We start from the raw sequence: 19,096 nt of genomic DNA, 5'->3' as shown, positions 1-19,096 counted from the left end.
TTATTCCTTATATTTTATTTCATATTTTATATTCTCTTCAACATTTCACGAAACGTCGCTTGCGATGAAATTGCGCACATTCAAACACTGAAAGCAGAAAGCATGTATGAGTGTTTTTTAGACATTTTTCAGCACTGCCGTATAGGAATACAGTTAGTGGTCAAATTGTGAGCACACTTCACTGTCTCTCAAGTTTTCAAAGGGTCACTTAAGCTCAGTTATAAAAACGTTACTCGTCCTTTATGCGCTGCCTCCTCAAGGTAAAAAATTGGTTGCTCACTCAAGGCGATACTCATCGCATGAGCCTTAAATGACTTCATGTAAGCGTCAACCTGAGTAATACATCATCTTTGTTTATTGTTAAGTAAAGTTGTTTGTTTTTTATTGTTAAGTAAAGAAGCAATCAAAGTAGTCAAAATAACTTTAAATATGTCCTCTATTGACAAAAAAGTAATAACGCAGCTGTGGTGATTTTGAAAAGATAGTGACGTCATTATATCTTCGAGCATAATTTTGCTCTCTTCAGAGTGGAGCGATTTGCCTTAAAACGCATCATTAAGCAATACGCATGAGCATCGTCAATCATCTGGGTTCGTGAACCGGTGTGTATTTTGCGAGAGAAATTTCGGGGAACAGGCAGGTAAAGGTAAATTAGAATGTAACATTCGGTGGATGAGAAGTGTGAATCGTGAACAGAAGCTAGTTACCTACATACCTTGATCGAGGCATGCGGATATGGCATTCCCAATTGTGCATAGGTACGGCGGTGTATAGAGCATGGGACTGAATATCTAGATTCTGAACATTTCCTCTTTCATTACGTGATGATGTTCAGTTCACTGCAGTTCACACCTGACAAAATAATTGAACACCAGGCATTAGTATGGGGACGGCATCATTGTATAACGCACTTAATTTTTTTTGAAAAGACTCTGGAAGTTGGCCAAATTTTGCAATTTTTTATTGGTACAGCATCATAGCAAAATTTTATTGCGGGATTGGTTCATATAACTTTTCCGAACCAACTCAGCATATGAAGTCAAAGTGTTTGAAGTGCTGTGAGATTTCCATCTTTAGTGTATGCTTGCCTGGCAGGTAGTACCCCAAACGAAGCAAGACAGCGCTGCATTTGGGGCAAGACTCAGGCTGACTGACATCTCATTGACGCCTTTGACATTGACATGACTGACATGTCATTAACATCTTTGCCATGCTTTGCCAATAAGGAAAAACTGATGCCAGAAACCCAGAACTGTTTCAAGTCACAGTGCCTTTCAGTTTGTGTTTAATGTATTCAAGTGTGCACGTTTGAAGGTGACCCCGAAAAAGGCCCCCAAATGTGAGCTAAAGATGCCAGTTTTAGGGGCATTTCTGTGTTTGGGAAACTCTGTGGATGTGTTGCAAGTGTTCTCAACTTTGTAGTACATCATATATTGGAGCATGCTAGGTAAAGCAGAACCCCAAATTAGGGATAGAAACTGTCTCATGAGGTACCAGATTTGGGACGTCCTCAGGCTTAAGATCTTGCTGGCATCTTTGTCATAGCTTTTAGGCTGATTGATTACTTGAAAGCAATATCCAACAGGAAGACTGGGTTTGTGTTCCGTGAAAAGCAAGCCACGTCATGAGAAATACAGCTTAACGCCCAAAAAAGTAACACCCAAAATAGTGTGTGAAATGCACTTGAGTATAACAATTAACAGGGTGCACATTTTATATCTGGCTTCTTTTTCTGGCCACAAATCATGCTAACCCTCGCATTGATAGGGGGGCGGGGAGGGGGAAAAGGTGATCTAGTCCCCTAATATTTTTGGGGATACCTCCCTGGCATATTTTTCAATCGCGCCCAAATTTTCGGTAGCCTATGGAGCATTCGTTGCGCGTTTTTCATGCCAGACACGTGTCCCTAGTTTTTCTGGTTTCGGAGAGGTGGCAGTTTTTTAGGAACAGTGCAGGACGATCTAGGCCGGCGCGGGCGGCGGAAGGATACCGATGACGCCACGGAAGGCGCGACGGGCCGGCGCTGTTACATTAACAGGGCCATTTGGCGTACATGTATGCCCAAAACATAAAAATATGCACCCTCGTGCTCCGAATTAAACAAGAAACACTCCTGTTCAAACTTTGTGCTCCCAAAGGGTTGAGCGCGTTGGTTGACCACAGGGTTTACCGCGTGTGATGCAAAGCCGAAAGAGTGCGATTTTCTTGGAAAATTTAACCTTTGCCACAAGGGGGTCAATTATTAAACCAACATCACACTACGGCTACGAGCTAACACCAACCATGAGATCTCGTCGAGATAAATCCAATGATCTTTTTCTGCTCAGCTCTATCTCTATTACTTTGGAAACGCCAGTGGATCATATCACCCCCCCCCCCCCCCCCTCTCTCTCTCTCTTTGTCAGCCTGCGTTAAAAGAACGGCGAATCAAGGCGACCGTAAAGGCGACAGGCCAGACTATTTGTATGATTTGGGAGAGAGACGCGAGCTTTTTGACCTCTGCCTGTGTCGCACGCCAGGTTGCGTGGAGAGGGTGGGAGGAGGGGAGCTGGAGGTGGAAGGGTTCCACTGCTCAGGTCGGAACCCAATTTTAGGCTTTTAGCTCATTTCATTACGCACCAGTCTAAGGACGTTGAAAAACTACATCAGCCTTGCACAACTAATGAAGCTATGGACGCCGTCACAAAGTGCTTCGCTGATGAAAGCGACGGCGCCCTCCAGTGCTCTTGCAAAGGAAGCTCACGCCAAGTTTCTTTTGCATAGCAAAAATGAATATCAAAACGCCCTCTGTGCCACTCAACCAGCGGCAAGTGGCGCCACATCCGCTTGAGCCTCTCGCTCAGAATCAGACCTGAGACTCAGAGCATGCCAGCCCACGGCTCACTTTCGTCGCTAGGACACCACAGCACCTGGTCGGTCACCTTGCTCATCGTCCACATTACTGCCTACCCCAGTCCCCGCCTGATGCCGCAGCGCGTCGGCATCGTCTTCCCCCGGCTCCGGCCGCCCTCCCGACCTCAGCAGGCTGCTGAACCTGTCCAGCACTGCGTCCCCGGCCGGCGCCGCCTCCCCACGGCTCGCCTCCACGCGCCGCATCGCCCGCTCCACCAGCGCCTCCTCCTCGGGCGTCAGCACCTCAGTCCCGTTGGTCGGCAACGCCTGCGTCGCGTTCGCCCCCCTGAGCGAGCCCAGCCAGCCCACTGCGCCGCCCATAAGGCCGCCCAACGGCAGCGCCTTCACGTGGCGGTGGATCTTCTCGAAGAATGACTTCACGTTGTAGCGGAAGTTCAAGCGGTCGATGCGGTAGAGGCACGCGTCTAGCGCCTCGTCCTCCTGGCAGTCCTCCAGCACCTCGGAGCGTAGCTGGCTGCCGTTGAAGAACTCGTATTGGTCGAGCGGCGCCACCACCAGCTGGCGCCGGCGCAGATTCCTCTGCGCAGTGCGGATGCTGAGGTCAATGGCCTTGCGCAGCTCCGGCGGGAAGGGCGTGACGGCCCGCGGCCGGTGCTGCTGGTGCCGGCGCACCTGGCCCGACTGGTCCATCTGCGGAGGCGGCAGAGGCCATGCGCAATGTCATACTGAACGGAGGTCATGCGCCAAGGTCATGCCGAAGCTGTGTGATGGTAGGTAGTGACTTGGTCATGTGGATGATGTTTGTAGCATACAGGCCAAGAATAGTCTGCACAAATGACACGTTTTAGTCATCTGAGAGCCATGTCAAGGTCTAGTGAAGGGCATGCCTATGTCATATAAACTTCACCCATAGATAGCAAATATATGCCCACGTCACATGAGTCCTATCCCTAAGTAATGTGATTTTCTTCTCTCAGTCACATGAATGCCACCAATATCATATCAAATATCATTCAAAGGTCACACACATATCGCAAAATGTCAAACAATGACCACATGGGGCACGGGCAGAGGTCACATGGGAGTCATACAGAGTCACACTGCCATGGGTTGCATGATCACACAAAGGTCCGAAGAGTGACGCAGATTTAGGATACAAATCATACCCGGTCCCAAACACTCTCGCAGAGCGATATTATACAGAGTTTCTAGAATCGAGGCCTTTACTAATGGGGTTTTATTTGCCCAATCTAATCGGTACCCGTGAGCTCAGATCATGACAGCAGAAACTCATTCCTCATAACCCGTACACTTCAGTTACTCAGCATCAATACGCGCTCGGGTGGGGGTCAAATTGATCCCCGAAGGTTTTTCCAGAATGCTTTCTGAACAGCTAGGCGCATCCCCGCCAAAATTTGCATGGATGTAAACAATTGAATAGTAGATCGCTTGATGCAAGAAACTGATACGGACCTCGCAAGACATCTGACCTACATTATGACGTGTCAAGGCCAGGTCATGACTGTCTGCGAGTGATATTTCCAGGGAATCGTTCAACGTGCGGTAATAGTATAGTGTTAAATGAAGCCAAATATATCTGAGATAGTTTCTGAGAAATAGCAACTCAATTTAAAACTACAACCAATCTCATTGACCTAGGGTTAGGTACGAAGGTCAGACCGAGGTCAAAACTAACCTGTTTTTTACTCGAGAGCTTGGTTTATGGGGTAGCATCTGATGCTCATTTCGAATCATTTAGTGACAGGGACCGCAATAGACACATTCCATGAATTTTTCAAAGATCAGGATTGGTCACTGACCTGAAATGACCCGTTCAGCACTTTGTTTTTGGGACATGCCGCCTGGCGTGATCCCTGAAGCTTATTTGAGCGGCAAAATAGGAGCCATCTTGTACGAATGTGGTCAACTTGACATCATAGAGGTCACATAATGCCACTGATTTTAGTTGGAAATCATCGGCCTTTTGTTTAGAACAGGTGTCTAACTTCGCGGTGGTTGCATGGGGACGTCTGGGGGCACTGAGGACACCAATCTGAGGTTCGATCTCATCTGACCTTATTTTATCACAAGGTTATGACCTAGAAACGTCAAATTTTGACTCAAGTGAGTTCACGTGCAGGCCAACTAACGCTGTGAATTTCGTATTTCTAGCCATTATTTTTCTGGGATCTTAGGGGGTTAAATCGAACTCCCCGAGCGAAGGGTATTTAACCAGCCACCCTGGCGAGTGTCATTTGCCAAGGCAGATGGCGCCACATGTACATGCAGACCACATAAGCGTCCCGGCTCGGAAACGTAAAGGTCACGCGAAACCTAGCCACTGAACTCAGTCAAGCACGCAGGCCAAAAGATAACAGACGAGTTTAAGAGCATATCCGAAGGGAAACAGCATGATTGCCACGAAGATAAGTCACAATAAATTTAGCAGAACGTTGTCGAGCCAAATCTTGACCGACGGTTTGACCATGGCCAAGCGCAAACAATCTTGTAAATTCGCGGGGAGCACCTTTCTCGGACAAAAGGTACCAAAAACTCCAGTTTCCTCGATGCAGCAAAAACCAGACATTCATTTGTTCATTTCAGCGTCACTACCATAACGCTGATCACAACACCATGCTTATGTTGCAACGCAAAAGGCGCGCGAGCCTGCTAAGTTTTCTCACGGCGATTACGATGGCTGCATCAGATTTCTGGCATAAAGTAACGGTTTTTAACAGAATTTTGACGCTCGGAATTAAATTTGGGCGGTAGCTAACATTCACAGGAGGATCGTCTTCGCGACTTCGGGACATCTCGTGAAAACAAATGGGCACTGAACCTTGCACAATCCGATGACAATTTCGCTGCGTGTTGCAGTTTGCTTCAGAGCAAGGACTGAAGAGCACAAAAATCCGGCGGTGATTAAAGCAAGCTAAAAATAGGTCAAGTTTTGGTATAACTTAGCCGGTAAAAACACCCACAGCTATCGGAGAGAGCCTATGGGGCCCTTCTCAATTCCGGTTGCGTTCAGATCAGCCAGTATGTAAATGCCCGTCCCTTGTATCTGTGCCTGAGGCTGTTAGCTATTATTATGATCCGCTTATATATTACTGCACCTACCATTGCAACGGCGGAGAGATCATTACATTGGTAGGCAGATATCATTGAATTATCGCCATCTTCCTTGAAATACATTCGTTGAAAAAATTTCCACATTGAAATGGGAACGCATTGCTTCAAGAGCAATGCGTGAATCACCACCCATCATCTCAACACGATCATGTCATCATTCGACAGGATTATGCTATCATGCACGCCATCACATTAAATGACATTTCGTTAGAAAACACTATCTTAATGAAACACTCGGGTGTGCAGTGCTCCGGGTCCGACAGCTGTCATAATTGATGTGGACGATAATTAAGGAACACACGGTCATAATCGCGCGTGAAATGCAACAAATGGTTTGCTCGTGAATAACAGTAGCAAGTCAACACAGCACGTGCTTTTACTTGTGCCTAAAATTCATAGTTTGTGCTTCAAAAATTAAACGACCGGAGATTTACAAACCCGGCATTCAAGCCTACAAGATGCGTTGCACCCTTTGCATTTGCATTTTCGCAATGGAACAACCCTCTCAGTTATCTACGAATAACGTCCAAGCGTTTCCGCCACGGAAGGAATATGTTTTTGCCACCCGAGCCAAGCCGTCGTGTTGATTCTCTAGTTTTCCCCTTGCATTGTCAATTAGTCGATTATACACAACAAGACACGATTAGACACGATAAGACACGATTACTTTGGGCAAGCACAACGATTGTCGAGGGAAGAACCTACACAGCAGTGTCTATTCGCTATCTACGAACACACAAAAAAACAACAATAAGAACAACATGCAGCCCAAAACAAGAGCAAAAACAACAGGCAATACAACGTAAGACAACATGAGGGACGAAGAGAAAGAAGAAGAAGCTGGTCTACTCACGTCACTCAGAAGTTCGTCAACCCATCGAAACTTTGCCAGGAGAGGAGCAAAGCAGGACTGAAGAAGGCTGTCTCTTGTCAACGGGAAAAGTCGCGAAAATCGTCCAGCAAAGTCGCAAAGTCACACTCAAAAGTCGAAAGCTGCATGCCCAACCGCATAGCTCGGCTGGTTGGAGCGTCCGTCCCCCATCCCAGCCGTGGCGGGCTCGGTGGGTGGGTTCGGATCGCCACGCGCAGCCTCTGTTGGCCACTGACTGGGGTAACGAGCGCCCGATGACAGCGAGCGCTCGAGATCAGCTGAGCTCAGAACGCGGTACGGACCGTGCCAAGCGCTGTGGCATGTTGAAGACAATTTTTCGCATGAAGATACTGAGCAAGCATCAGGTACGACGAAACAAGCTCACTTATAGGTATTGATATACTTTTAAGTGGAAAAGACTGCTCTAGACAGCCCAATTTTCTGTTTAGAAAATATGCTCCTCAATGCGTCATGGTTTGATCACGTCATCGTACCTTGCACAACATTGATTGAGAGCCAATGGGCAGTCGTTCTAACTGGAAATCGTACTCACAAACGCCAGATATGAACGCCTGGATAACTCTTCTTTTGACCTTGATCGCCGCGTGGCTTATGGAAAGACCTTACTATGACGTCATGAATGTGGCGATGACTTGGAAATGCTCTCCCCGAAGTGCTCTCACCATTTTCGCGCGAGTTTAGCTCACAAACTAGACAGGCTTAGGTCTTAAGGAGAGCATAATTGTGATCAGCACCGAAAGGTCTTCAGGATGGCTATTGCAGTTCAAAACCTCACATAAATGTGGAACACTCCCTTAAAACTGTCGTCACAAATCTCAGCCGTCGCCCTGAAATTGCACGGTCGGATGGTGAAGTCGGAGCCCACACAGCGGGCGCTGTTTAACATGCGCTCTGGTCCCAGAAAGCCACCCAATCGAAAAATTCGGACCAAAGCCGTCAAAACGCAACAAAAGGTCATGTACACATGAGTACGCGGACGCGCTTGGTACAACGCAGCGCAATCAACGCATTCTCCAAGACCGCCGGTGGCCAATGGCTATCCAAGACCACCACCGACCACGGTGTGTGTCGCTGTCGACTGTTTGGAAGCGTGAGCCGCGCAGCTAGTGTGAAGGGCCGTGAGTGGCAGAACATGCTAGCGCCTTGCGCCGGCGCCATGAGCGCCAGGAGCGCCATGCGCCAGCGCCGTGAGCGCCATGTACCGGCGCCATGTGAGTGGTGCTACAGTGCAATGGGCGCCATGAGCGCCAGAAGAAATAAATGTGAACGCTGACTGCTGGAGTATGCTGTGGAAAATCAGACAATAAGAGGAATCTTAACTGATAAGGAAGAAAATAAAAGAATGAGAAGTAAGCGCACCTTTATCACAAGAAATGTTTACAATTTGAAAGGAAACAATTAACAGAAGAATGACGTGGTAAGCAATAATGAGGCAGTATCATGCTGGTGAGTGGTTTTAGCGCAATTTAAAGCCATTTTCGTTTTGTAGTGTTAGGACCGTACAAGACGAAATGTTCCCGTCTGCTTAGCTGTTGTGACTCTCACATATATGACTATGGCATTCCAAGTTCGTTCACATGAACACATGCAGACCTACGATGTCGGAGGGGGGGGGGGGGGGGTGAGGGCGGGTAGGGTTCCAATGTCTGCATTTTTCGCCCCTCCCCCCAAAAAACAAATAGAGTTTAAATGGATTCACAACCACATGGCACACACGCCACTTGCCGTACGAGAAGCAAAACTCCCATCAAAGACTCGAAGAAAGCACGTCCTTTACAACGTTCAACAACTATTCCAGCGCAACGCCACTACTTGCCGGGTGGCGAAACCCCCTTTCTACGCCCCCGTCGCCCTAACCCCATCCTAAACCCCGCCCTAACCCCGCCCTAAACCCCGCGAGTACCTGTACGCAGCGAAGGCGCCCCTCGTCGACGGGCCACTTCAGGAAGTGCAGCATGCGCCGCAGCTGCCCGGCTGGGTCCGTCTTGAGGTGCTCGTAGTGCACCACCAGCACGCGGTTAGCGGGGTCCGTCCACTGTTGCATGTGAGCACTCCACTCGAACACCTGCTTCATCACGAACGAGCGCCAGCCTGCCGGCGGCGGCCTGTCAGACGGCGGCGCAGGCTCGTCTTCCTCACTCAATGGCCCAGGGTATGGCCGAGATTTGATTGCGCAGCGAGCATATGACCCACATTTAAGAAGGTAGCCGTGGGACGGGGAGTCGGCGGCCACCATTCTCAACGACATGCGTAAATAATCAAGTCAAGTCAGGTCATTACCAAGTACTCACTTCAAATGTGGTTTGTTTTTTTGTCACAGTCATGCCACGTTGCACAAAATAGCATAACAACACTATACGTAACACCAAAGCTGTAATGGGACGGTAGTAAAAAGCAATCTCATGAAAATAAGAAAACCTGTCGTACGGTACAATATTACTCGGACTGAACGGCTGAATCAGGTAGAATTGACGCCGCTTAGTCAGCGAAAAGTTCGTTCGATCTCACACGCGAGCGTCACTACCTCCTGAAAAGTTTTACCACTCAGTCGCGACACCCAACGGCTCGGCACCACGCGCGACGTGGGGAACCTCAGCGCGTCTCTTGCGACATGGGCGGCCTTACCTTTCTTCAGGTAATTGGAGGACGGTGCCATGCCCTTGTGCCCGCCGAACAGGTAGTTGTGGAAGGAGAGGATGGCGCGGTACGGATTGCGCACGATGACTATGGCTGTGCGGTTGAAGCGCTGCGACTGGTCGTCGCCAAAGTCGTGAACCTTTTGTACGATGGTGGTGCCATCTTCCGGGGCTGACATCTCTCCCCAGTAGCCTGCAACGGGAAAGGTGGCGCTGTAGTTCAAAAGGTAAACGCTGGTAATTTCGGGCTTGACTTCGGGCATGTTTATAATGCGAAACATGCTTAAAATGCTAAAAATGCTAAGAATACATCTTAGCTGCCCATGAACAAGAAACTATGACACTCCACAAGCAAAGAAGTCGTTCAAATCCAGACCCGAATCATGTGAACAAAAGGAGTGCAGATAACGTGAGCAAAACTGAAATCTTGTGAAGACAAAATTAATGCACATGAATGGAAAATTAAACATTCGGGTATATCACTAGTGCTCATTCGTATCACTCAAAAAATCATCTGTGGTCCTTTATTGCAAGACGCAGAACATAAATGATACGTGACACATCACCCACCGATTCCGTACAGGCCGATGTCGTAGTAGACGCTGCCGGTGAACACACCGGAGGCCATCTCCAGCAGGTAGCGGGTCCAGGTGTTGCCTGAACCTGGGTAGCTGGTGAGGGCCACCACGGGCAAGCTGCCCCGCTCAGCGAACCTGTCAGCACAGAGGACGTGCGTCGGAGCATCCCAACACGGCATAGCACGGCATACATGTGTTAGAACACTGCAGTACGGCAGACAGGCGGCAGAGCACCTCGGTACGGCAGAGGCGCCAGAGCCCCATAGCACGGCAGACAGCAATCACAGTACTCCAGTACGATAGACAGGCGTCAGAACACGGCAGATAGGCGACGGAGCACCCTAGCACGGCAGACAGGGATCAGAACACTCCAGTACGATAGACAGCGTCAAAGTACCCTAGCACGGTAGACAGGGATCAGAATACTCCAGTACGATAGACAGCGTCAAAATACCCTAGCACGGCAGACAGGGATCAGAATACTCCAGTACGATAGACAGCGTCAAAGTACCCTAGCACGGCAGACAGGGATCAGAATACTCCAGTACGATAGACAGCGTCAAAGTACCCTAGCACGGTAAAAAGGCGTTAGAGCACTGTAGCACGGCAGACAGGCGTCAGAGTACTCTAGTGTGGTAGACAGGCGTCATTGTACTCTGGTATGGTAGAGGGGCGTCATAGTACTCTAGCACGGCAGACAGACGTCAGAGCACCCCTGCACGGTAGGCAGGCGTCATTGTACTCTGGTATGGTAGAGGGGCGTCATAGTACTCTAGCACGGCAGACAGACGTCAGAGCACCCCTGCACGGTAGACAGGCGTCATTGTACTCTGGTATGGTAGAGGGGCGTCATAGTACTCTAGCACGGCAGACAGACGTCAGAGCACCCCTGCACGGTAGACAGGCGTCATTGTACTCTGGTATGGTAGAGGGGCGTCATAGTACTCTAGCACGGCAGACAGACGTCAGAGCACCCCTACACGGTACACAGGCGTCAAAGCACTCTTCCAGCCAGCGGTGTAACCAAGGGAACGGCCCGGGGCTCCGTGCTTTCTCCCCCCCCCCCCCCTGTAGTACCGGATTTTGTAATTTTTCGTAATAGATGGCTCACAACAGAACGCTGAAAACCAGCTTGGCGCGCTCTCACCAAGTTTTGGACCCTCTCTTGAAAAATCCTGGCTGCCCCCTGTTCCCAGCTCCTTCCAACCATGGGGAATCTTACCATCTGTTTGTCGTGGTTGCTTACCACACCGCGCTTGAAATAAACGCAAGACGGAACACGCCTCATACCATACTCTTTCAGGCTCAAGCACTTCAGTAAACAGTAGGCCTAAGGAACAATGAAGCTGTGACAATCTCTCCGTTTCATTTTTTGACCACCTCAGCCCACCAGACATCGAAGCGCAACGACACTTCAGGGCGAGCAGCACACCAACAGTTGCCTGATACATTCCATCTCCACCTCTAGCTGGGTAAAGCTTGTAGGTCAATAGATAAGAAGCGCTTGCTGCGGAATGCTGTGGAGCGTGAAGGCCGGGAGCATCACATGACAAGGAAGGTAGAACGTCGGCAGCCATGCGCAAATCACGTGAGCAAGCGTAATGCGGTGGTGCGTAAAGAGCTGGTGTGTAAACGCACCTGCCTGGAAAATCACACGGAGACGTGCGATTCATTGGTGGCATTCGCACAGGCCTACAAAATCACACGGAGACGTAAGATTTATTGGCATTCGCACTGAACTACACAATCACACGGAGACATGCGATTCATTGGCATTCGCACTGGCCTACACAATAACACGGAGACGTGCGATTCATTGGCATTCGTACTGACCTACAAAATCACACGGAGACGTGCGAATCATTGGCATTATCACTGGCCTACACAATCACACGGAGACGTGCGATTCATTGACATTCGCACCGGCCTCCACAATGGCGGGCGAATGCGCAGAGAAAGAGATGACTCAACCTGCCTACTGCTCATACACATTCGTTCAGTTACAATATTTGCGTCGCCAACGTTACTTAACGATAGGGCACTGGAACCTCTCCCAACGGGGGGGGAGACTATAAGCATTTCTGGCTTCTTTGTTTCAGTTGGCCCCATAGGTAGGATGATAATTTTCAAAAAGTTCGTCGCTCAACCTCCCCTGCCCCCGCCCCGGCCCCTACTACATGGCAACAGACCTTGCATGGCCTTTTGATTTGGGGCCATGACTTCACATGCTGCTTGCGCTGTCCAAAGAACAGGGTGTGCATAAACAAAGCGGATCAATGTCCAGCATGAGACATTGTCTCAATTCTTTGCGTAGAGACCCGCAGTAAAATCCACACATTAGAAGGTGTTTGCAACGCAGCGCTGTGGCTACTGAAAAATCCGGTACGGACGCTTTTGATTTCGGGAGGCACTGTAGCCTTTGAGGTTCATCAGAAAAGGATGAAATATGGTTAAACAGGGCGTCCTGGGAATGATCATGCAATTTGTTTGCCTGATTATGTCTGCCAAGAAGTGCCAGGGACCTCAAAGTGTTGCAAAAACGGAGGTGTGGCCGCGTGACTTTGATTCATTGATTTTAATATTGTGCGGGCACATCATTTTTTCATGCGGCTACACTTCGATGTCATGCATGACCGCAGATGATAAGGTAGCCACATGATTTATCATCTATGCGTAGGCAAGGATGTTTCTTTTACCCGCTTGCCGTCATCAGCTAGGACAATCAGTTTCAGGCACTTGAGTGTTGTGGCGCTGGTGCTGAGTGATTCCGTGAGCATCTCTCCGTTTTACAACTACTCCATCTCAGCACATCACATCAAGGTGAAACATCTCCTTCCAATTGCTGCACGCTACATCCATCCAGCAACAAGCTAACTGGGCAGCGCTCCGTCTGTTGTTTCATCAGCATGGATGAAGAAAGCGTTGTCACTGCTTATGTTACGCTGACGCGGCCGTGCAGCCTGCCGGCACCTTCTATTTCGTGGCTAACCTGTTTCCATTCCACGCGTCACGCTGCCGCGAGCGTTCGATTGCTATGGCATTGGGCCTGCGTCGTCGGATTGGCTGCAATAAATGGCTCATTTTATGGCCCTCCGCCACCGGGGTAATATTTCAGAGGCATCCCATGACTTTGAGGTGCTTTTCCCATGCGTGCGAAAGCGAGTGATCCTTCTACCACGCTGTGGTAGAGGATCCGCCCCTCTACCACGCTGTGCTAGAGGGGCAGAAGAGAGCTCATGCCCAGCAGAACTTATGCTTAGCAGAAATTACGCTCAGCAGAATTTGTGCTCAGTAGAAGTCATTCTTAGTGGAACTCATATTCAGCAGAACTTGTGCGTAGCAGAACTTATGCTCTGTAGAAGTCATTCTTAGTAGAGCTCATATTCAGAACTTGTGCTTAGCGGAGCTTATGACCAGCAGAAATTTTGCTCAGCAGAACTCATGCTTAGTAGAACTTATGCTCTGCAGAACTTATGCTGGCCAAAACTTATACTCATCATGATGTTAGCCTTTTACTGCCCTGTGGCCCAGTTGCCCTAGCCAGCACAGTATGTCTGACGCAGGCAACGGCGGTTAGTTGTCGGGTCGTATGTTCGTGACCCAGGTGAGACGAAATGCGACCTGGCAATTGACAACTGGCACAGTTGTGTGTGTGCCCGTTACCCTCCTTTTGTAGCCTGGACCACCGGTCATGAATGACGGATCTTGTGGCACCAGCTTTACACGATCTGCCCCGGAGCAAGAATCCTTTGGACGCCAATCCTGGATCACCAATCCTGAGCCACCGATCCTGTTCCAAGAACCCTGAAACACCAATCCTGGGCCACCAATTCTGGACCACCAATTCTGGAGCACCATTCTCGGACCAACAGTGGTGGAAAACATCGCCCGACATTTAAGGTGCGTAGTTTTGTCCGAAGTTTCAGAACGCGGACGCAACGCTTATTGGCATAAAACATTCGCTTATGTTCGAACTAACGGAGACATTTCTAAATCATGTACCCAGCGCGGCCCGCATGTTTATCTTTGAGATACAGGCCGCATGAGGGGCCTATCAGAAATACGATATAATCAGTCCAAGCCATAAGTGCTTAAGGATCTCGGAGGGATAGTAACCTGGTGTAGCTCAGTCATCATTTCACATTTCTTCGCCGACCGGCATGCCAACTTTCCAAGAAAGGCTCCACGTAAGCTGGATCCTCTAATTCCGGTCCACCGTTCAGGCGTCTCTCGACCAAGTCACGTGTTAGCACTGAGCACCTCCCGAGCACAAAGGCACGCGTCCATGTGAAGGTACAGCCTGTGACCAAGCAAACGCACAACCTACAACGCGTACAACGTGCAAAGTTCGCAAGGTACAACGTGTACAGCATGCAGCGTGTACAACGTACAATGTGTGCAACGCACAATGTGTGCAATGTACAACGTGTGCAATGCACAACGTGCACAACGTGCAACGTGCACAACGGACAACGCGCACAACGTACAAATATATGTCACGTATAACGCGTGCAATGTGTCCAGCGGGTACAACGCACAACGCGTGCAATGTGCCCAGTGTGTACAACGTACAACACGTGCAACGTGCAACATGTGCAGCGTGTGTAACGTGGACAACGTACAACGTTAGACCAAACTGGAATCAGTTTACATAAGCGTCGACCTCAACTCATGGTACGCTAACCATCCATGCCGCACGTGTTTTTCAAGCTTGTCTCGAATGATTCACACCCAGGGCTTTGGGTGCAAAAGGCCAAAGCCCTTTGGCTCTTGAACCTAAAGGGGATTCAAGTGAGAATAACTAGCAGCGTAGGTAACTGTTGCCAAATATGGGCCCATCTAGTTCAATTAACAGCTTTGGCGCCGGCCTTTTTTAGACCGGACTGCAGAGGGTTCAGATGCAGTTCAGTACCACACTGTATCACTCCTGACACTGTGCGACTGTACTGTACTGTGTCTGTACCACTGTACAGACACAGTACAGTGCCACACCAGAGCTGCAGAGGGTTCAAACGCAGTCCAGTACCACACTGCACCACTCCTGACACTGTGCGACTGTACTGTACTGTGTCTGTACCACTGTATAAAAACAGTACAGTACCACACCAGATATGCAGAGGGCTCAGACGCAGTCCAGTACCACACTGCATCACTCCCGACACTGTGCGACTGTACTGTACTGTGTCTGTACAGTGGTGGTGAAGACAGTGGTACAGACACAGTACAGTACGACACCGTCGCCCACGACCTGGCTGGTTTCGTTGGCCAGCTATCAGTTGATCTTGCCATGTCAGTGGAGTCAGACAATGCGCCTACCGTGGAAGTCGAACCCAGTGCCGCTGGATTGCACGAGGGGGCGACACCGAGGGGGCGATAGGGTAGTGAGCGGTGTCCGTGCAGCCGCGGTGTAAAGATATGATATTTTTTTAAAGATATGATATTTAAATCATGGCCCGCGCCGCGTTTCGAACTCGGACTCTGCCTCTTGGGAGGTTCCACAGTTTTGTGCTGCGGCGTACCCAGCGCCGAACGGCTGTTTATTTGTTCAGTTGCGTAGCAACGCTTAAGACAGATCGCACAATTTGCAGTTTCTTTGCTAGTCGTGTAGCAATACGTTAGGGGATTGTACCATAAGCATTAGGTATACACACGATTGTAGAAATGCGCGGCTTGCATGTTGTATAACATGGAGCGTTTTGCTGCAAACTGGGCTATCACCTTCCTAACCCTTACTCGATGACGAACAGTGGCACTCTTGTAGCGGGGAAGTTATATTATGCATTTTACAGGGCTTAAGCTTATAAAAAGTTTTGCTGCTTTGCTTTGGACGAATAATCATCACACCTGAAAGCATATTTCCAACACCAGCCAACGCAACTTGCAAAAAGTAAGCTTGGTCCATCACGCAGAAGTACAGTGCAATACGGAAGACCCGTTACGCAGTTGCCGCAATGGCCTCTCGTATGGCCAGTTCAAAATATGTAGTCGTATAAGTCAGAACTTTGCAGAATAACTGCATTGTAGATGGAGAACGGTTGCCAAAACACAATAAACCGCGCCATTTAGAAAGGAATGCCGAAGCTTTTGACGCAAAGCTCATATTGGTGGATACAATTCCTTTAAATCGCGTCAGTTATCGCATGACTCACCGGCGTAGCGTAACGTAAACATTGCGACGAACGTCTGATGTGATGCGTAGTTACAGCGCAGTTACGCTGCAGCGAGAATTAGCCGAAACATTTGTCGGTACGCGCGGACTGAATGACAGCTTAGCGCCAAAATGAATGAAAAAGAGCACCAGCTGGGTGAAATATGGTTTCATGGAGTATGATAGGAGTGTAATAAGGGTATGGTGGGGTGTAATGTAGCTGTTCTGTACCGTTCCGGTCCTTGTGGTCTCGTTTACAGCGGGACCCCGCAAGCACATCCTGATTAGTCGCGTGACGTTGGCTTTGTTCGCACGTATCATGCCTACCTTGAAACACCCAGCAGGAAATTTATATATATATATATATATATATATATATATATATATATATATTTATAGATATATAAACATATCACTACGGACCACAAAATGAGATAAAGGTTGTACAAAATAAGGTTGCATCACAAGTCGCTCATGTTTTATAACATCGTATGCGTATCGCTGGCGTTACGCCTCATTTGCATGTGTTGCGTGTTCTGTGTTCATCTATGTAGTATGTACTGACGCGGCGTTAGAATAGCAACTCGCTGGATTTCGCCAAGGCTCCCAATAATGATAATTATTATGATAACAACAATGATAAAAGTAGAAGTAATGATAATAAAGATGATGATAATGATACTGATAAAAATAACAATATAAACAGGGATGAGGGCGATTACGAAATGGGCAACAACGGAAAATCCGTGCTTGTCATAGAGTTTGGCTCATTTCTTCTAAAAATCAACATAGCAATGACGGAAGCCAGGCTGAACGTTGATCCACTCATGTCATTCGGTCCTAAATACGTAAATAATCATGACATCCTTTGAAATATTTCACATGCTGCTGCATTTCCAGCACTTAGGTTTCGTAACGGCGACGAAAACATAATTTAGATACTGACCTGATGCCATAATGACTGCAGCCCTCCACATTTTCCCAGGGCCATCTGACGGTGGAATCTTGCAGTTTGACCTTCAAAAGGTCACCACCAGACGTATCGGAGTTTAATGCAGCACTGCAAAAAGGCACAAAGCGTGAGATGCTGAACAAGCACAAACTGAAGCGTGAGATCCTGAATAAGCACAAATTGAAACCATTATTGCGATAATGGTCTCAAAGTATCCCACCCACCCACCCCAAAAAATGGGAAGATGGTGGGCAAAATGCGGGGAGAAATCCGCTTGTTTGGATACTTTGAGGGCAGGTCGGGTCATTTTTCACTGTTCAGCCCCACTCACCCACCCATTCCCCAGCTCATTTTGCGGAATTACTGCCATGACCATTACATTAAGGGTGATCGATCACTCACAGTATGCTTCTTTTCTTTTCTTTTTTTCAGTTAATTTTTTTCGTGTCTGCATTTCACTTCTAATGCAACTTTTAATGCAATGGCAGGTTGTATGGAAATACTGCAATGGAATTAGAGAAGTATTTGATACTGAATAATGGTGACAAATTTACAATGACATAATCAGCGACTGCATTGTGTTTTACGACAATAGCCTCGCCCGTCCGTCTCGATGGTTCTTTTTCACGTCAAAACCATCGCGTTAGCTCAGTTCAAAGCACCTGCCTTGTGATTCAGCCGCCCGTGGCGGGGCGGGTTCGAGCCGCTTCCGGAGCTCACTTTTTGCCCCTGGCTGGAATGGTCCGCGGTCGGAAGCATCGGTCGCGCTAAAATTCACGTGACGTCAGAGGTCAGAAGAGACCGTGCCAAGCATTACGACACGCCCAGATTTCGTCGGCAGATTATGCTGTTGACCAGGATTTTACGATCGGTAGGTGGGTACCAGGGCTCATGCAACAAGCACTGCTTAGCCTAGGCTCTGATCCCAGAAATCCGTCCAATAAAAGGGCTCGGGTAGCTTTTTTCTGAAAAGTCGTAGCATTACACGATATCAGCAAGTCAGCAGTGATGGAGGCATGGTTAGAAAACGCGTGAGGCTGGTGTGACAGCATACGCTAGGATTGGCATTGTCCTGTTATTTCGCAGTGACGAAAAGGCGTTTCCACACCGAATTTTGTCGGCGTAAAACATCTTCGGCCGAATTCAATTTAAAAATTACCGAACGGGAACACGACACGTGCCGCGCACCGTTTCACGGAGCGACAGCGAACATAGTGGTCGCATGAGTCAAAACACCGTGGACACATAGGACCAAGGAGGCGGGCTTAGAAGCCGCGCCCCCCAAGTGGGGGTCAAAGGCGCTAATCACCCGGCCATCACGTCCCCTCTTTGACCGGAATGCCACGCGGAGGTAAACGTTGGATGTCTGCGCTGTTCATCCACCTCATGGCCCAATTGTTCTTCGCAGCTGGTCATCAACTGCGCTTCCCATGTAGCATAGATCCATTATTCATAGCCTAGTGATTAACTTCCCCTGCGGAGTGCGGACAGACGTGGAGGTTTCGTTCACAAGGTTTCCGAACCATGACAATATATATATATATATATATATATATATATATATATATATATATATATATATTGCATCGTAAACCATGCAGTCCGTTTGCCGTTCTGGAGCGGCTAAAAAAACTCCCCGTAACCAGCCTCACCATGAATGCAATTATTTTCATGGTGCCATTCGCAGCGTCTCGCCGCCCTGTGTTACTAACAGCATTTTTACCTCGAATCATGAGAAAGCGCTATGATGCGTCACTAACAGGTCAAATGAGCAGCAGAATATCATGTTTAGGTTAAAAATGGTACTATGCGTTTCATTAGTTCGTAGCGGTAGCGAAATATTTTATGTATCAATATAAAAATATATTATACTTAAATAATTCGTTATGGTAGTGAATTGTGGTA

The 19,096-nt window shown here is 48.5% G+C and overlaps 1 protein-coding gene across 1 annotated transcript in view; it reads right to left on the bottom strand.

Moving 5' to 3' along the window:
* LOC119104640 (WSC domain-containing protein 1) overlaps positions 1-19,096 on the bottom strand; it is a 37,056-nt gene that overhangs the window by 7,668 nt on the left and 10,292 nt on the right. The window contains exons 2-5 of the mRNA XM_037228359.1: positions 17,186-17,299; positions 10,084-10,226; positions 9,503-9,706; positions 8,781-8,968 (exon numbers count right to left, since the gene is read on the bottom strand). Coding sequence (XP_037084254.1) covers positions 8,781-8,968; positions 9,503-9,706; positions 10,084-10,226; positions 17,186-17,299 — 649 coding nt within the window. The remainder of the gene's footprint in view (positions 1-8,780; positions 8,969-9,502; positions 9,707-10,083; positions 10,227-17,185; positions 17,300-19,096) is intronic.

The sequence above is a fragment of the Pollicipes pollicipes genome, unplaced genomic scaffold, assembly GCF_011947565.3.
Source record: "Pollicipes pollicipes isolate AB1234 unplaced genomic scaffold, Ppol_2.1 Scaffold_6052;HRSCAF=7182_pilon_pilon_pilon, whole genome shotgun sequence".
In the NCBI taxonomy this organism is placed as follows: domain Eukaryota; kingdom Metazoa; phylum Arthropoda; class Thecostraca; order Pollicipedomorpha; family Pollicipedidae; genus Pollicipes; species Pollicipes pollicipes.
This window is presented reverse-complemented; position numbering and strand designations above follow the sequence as displayed.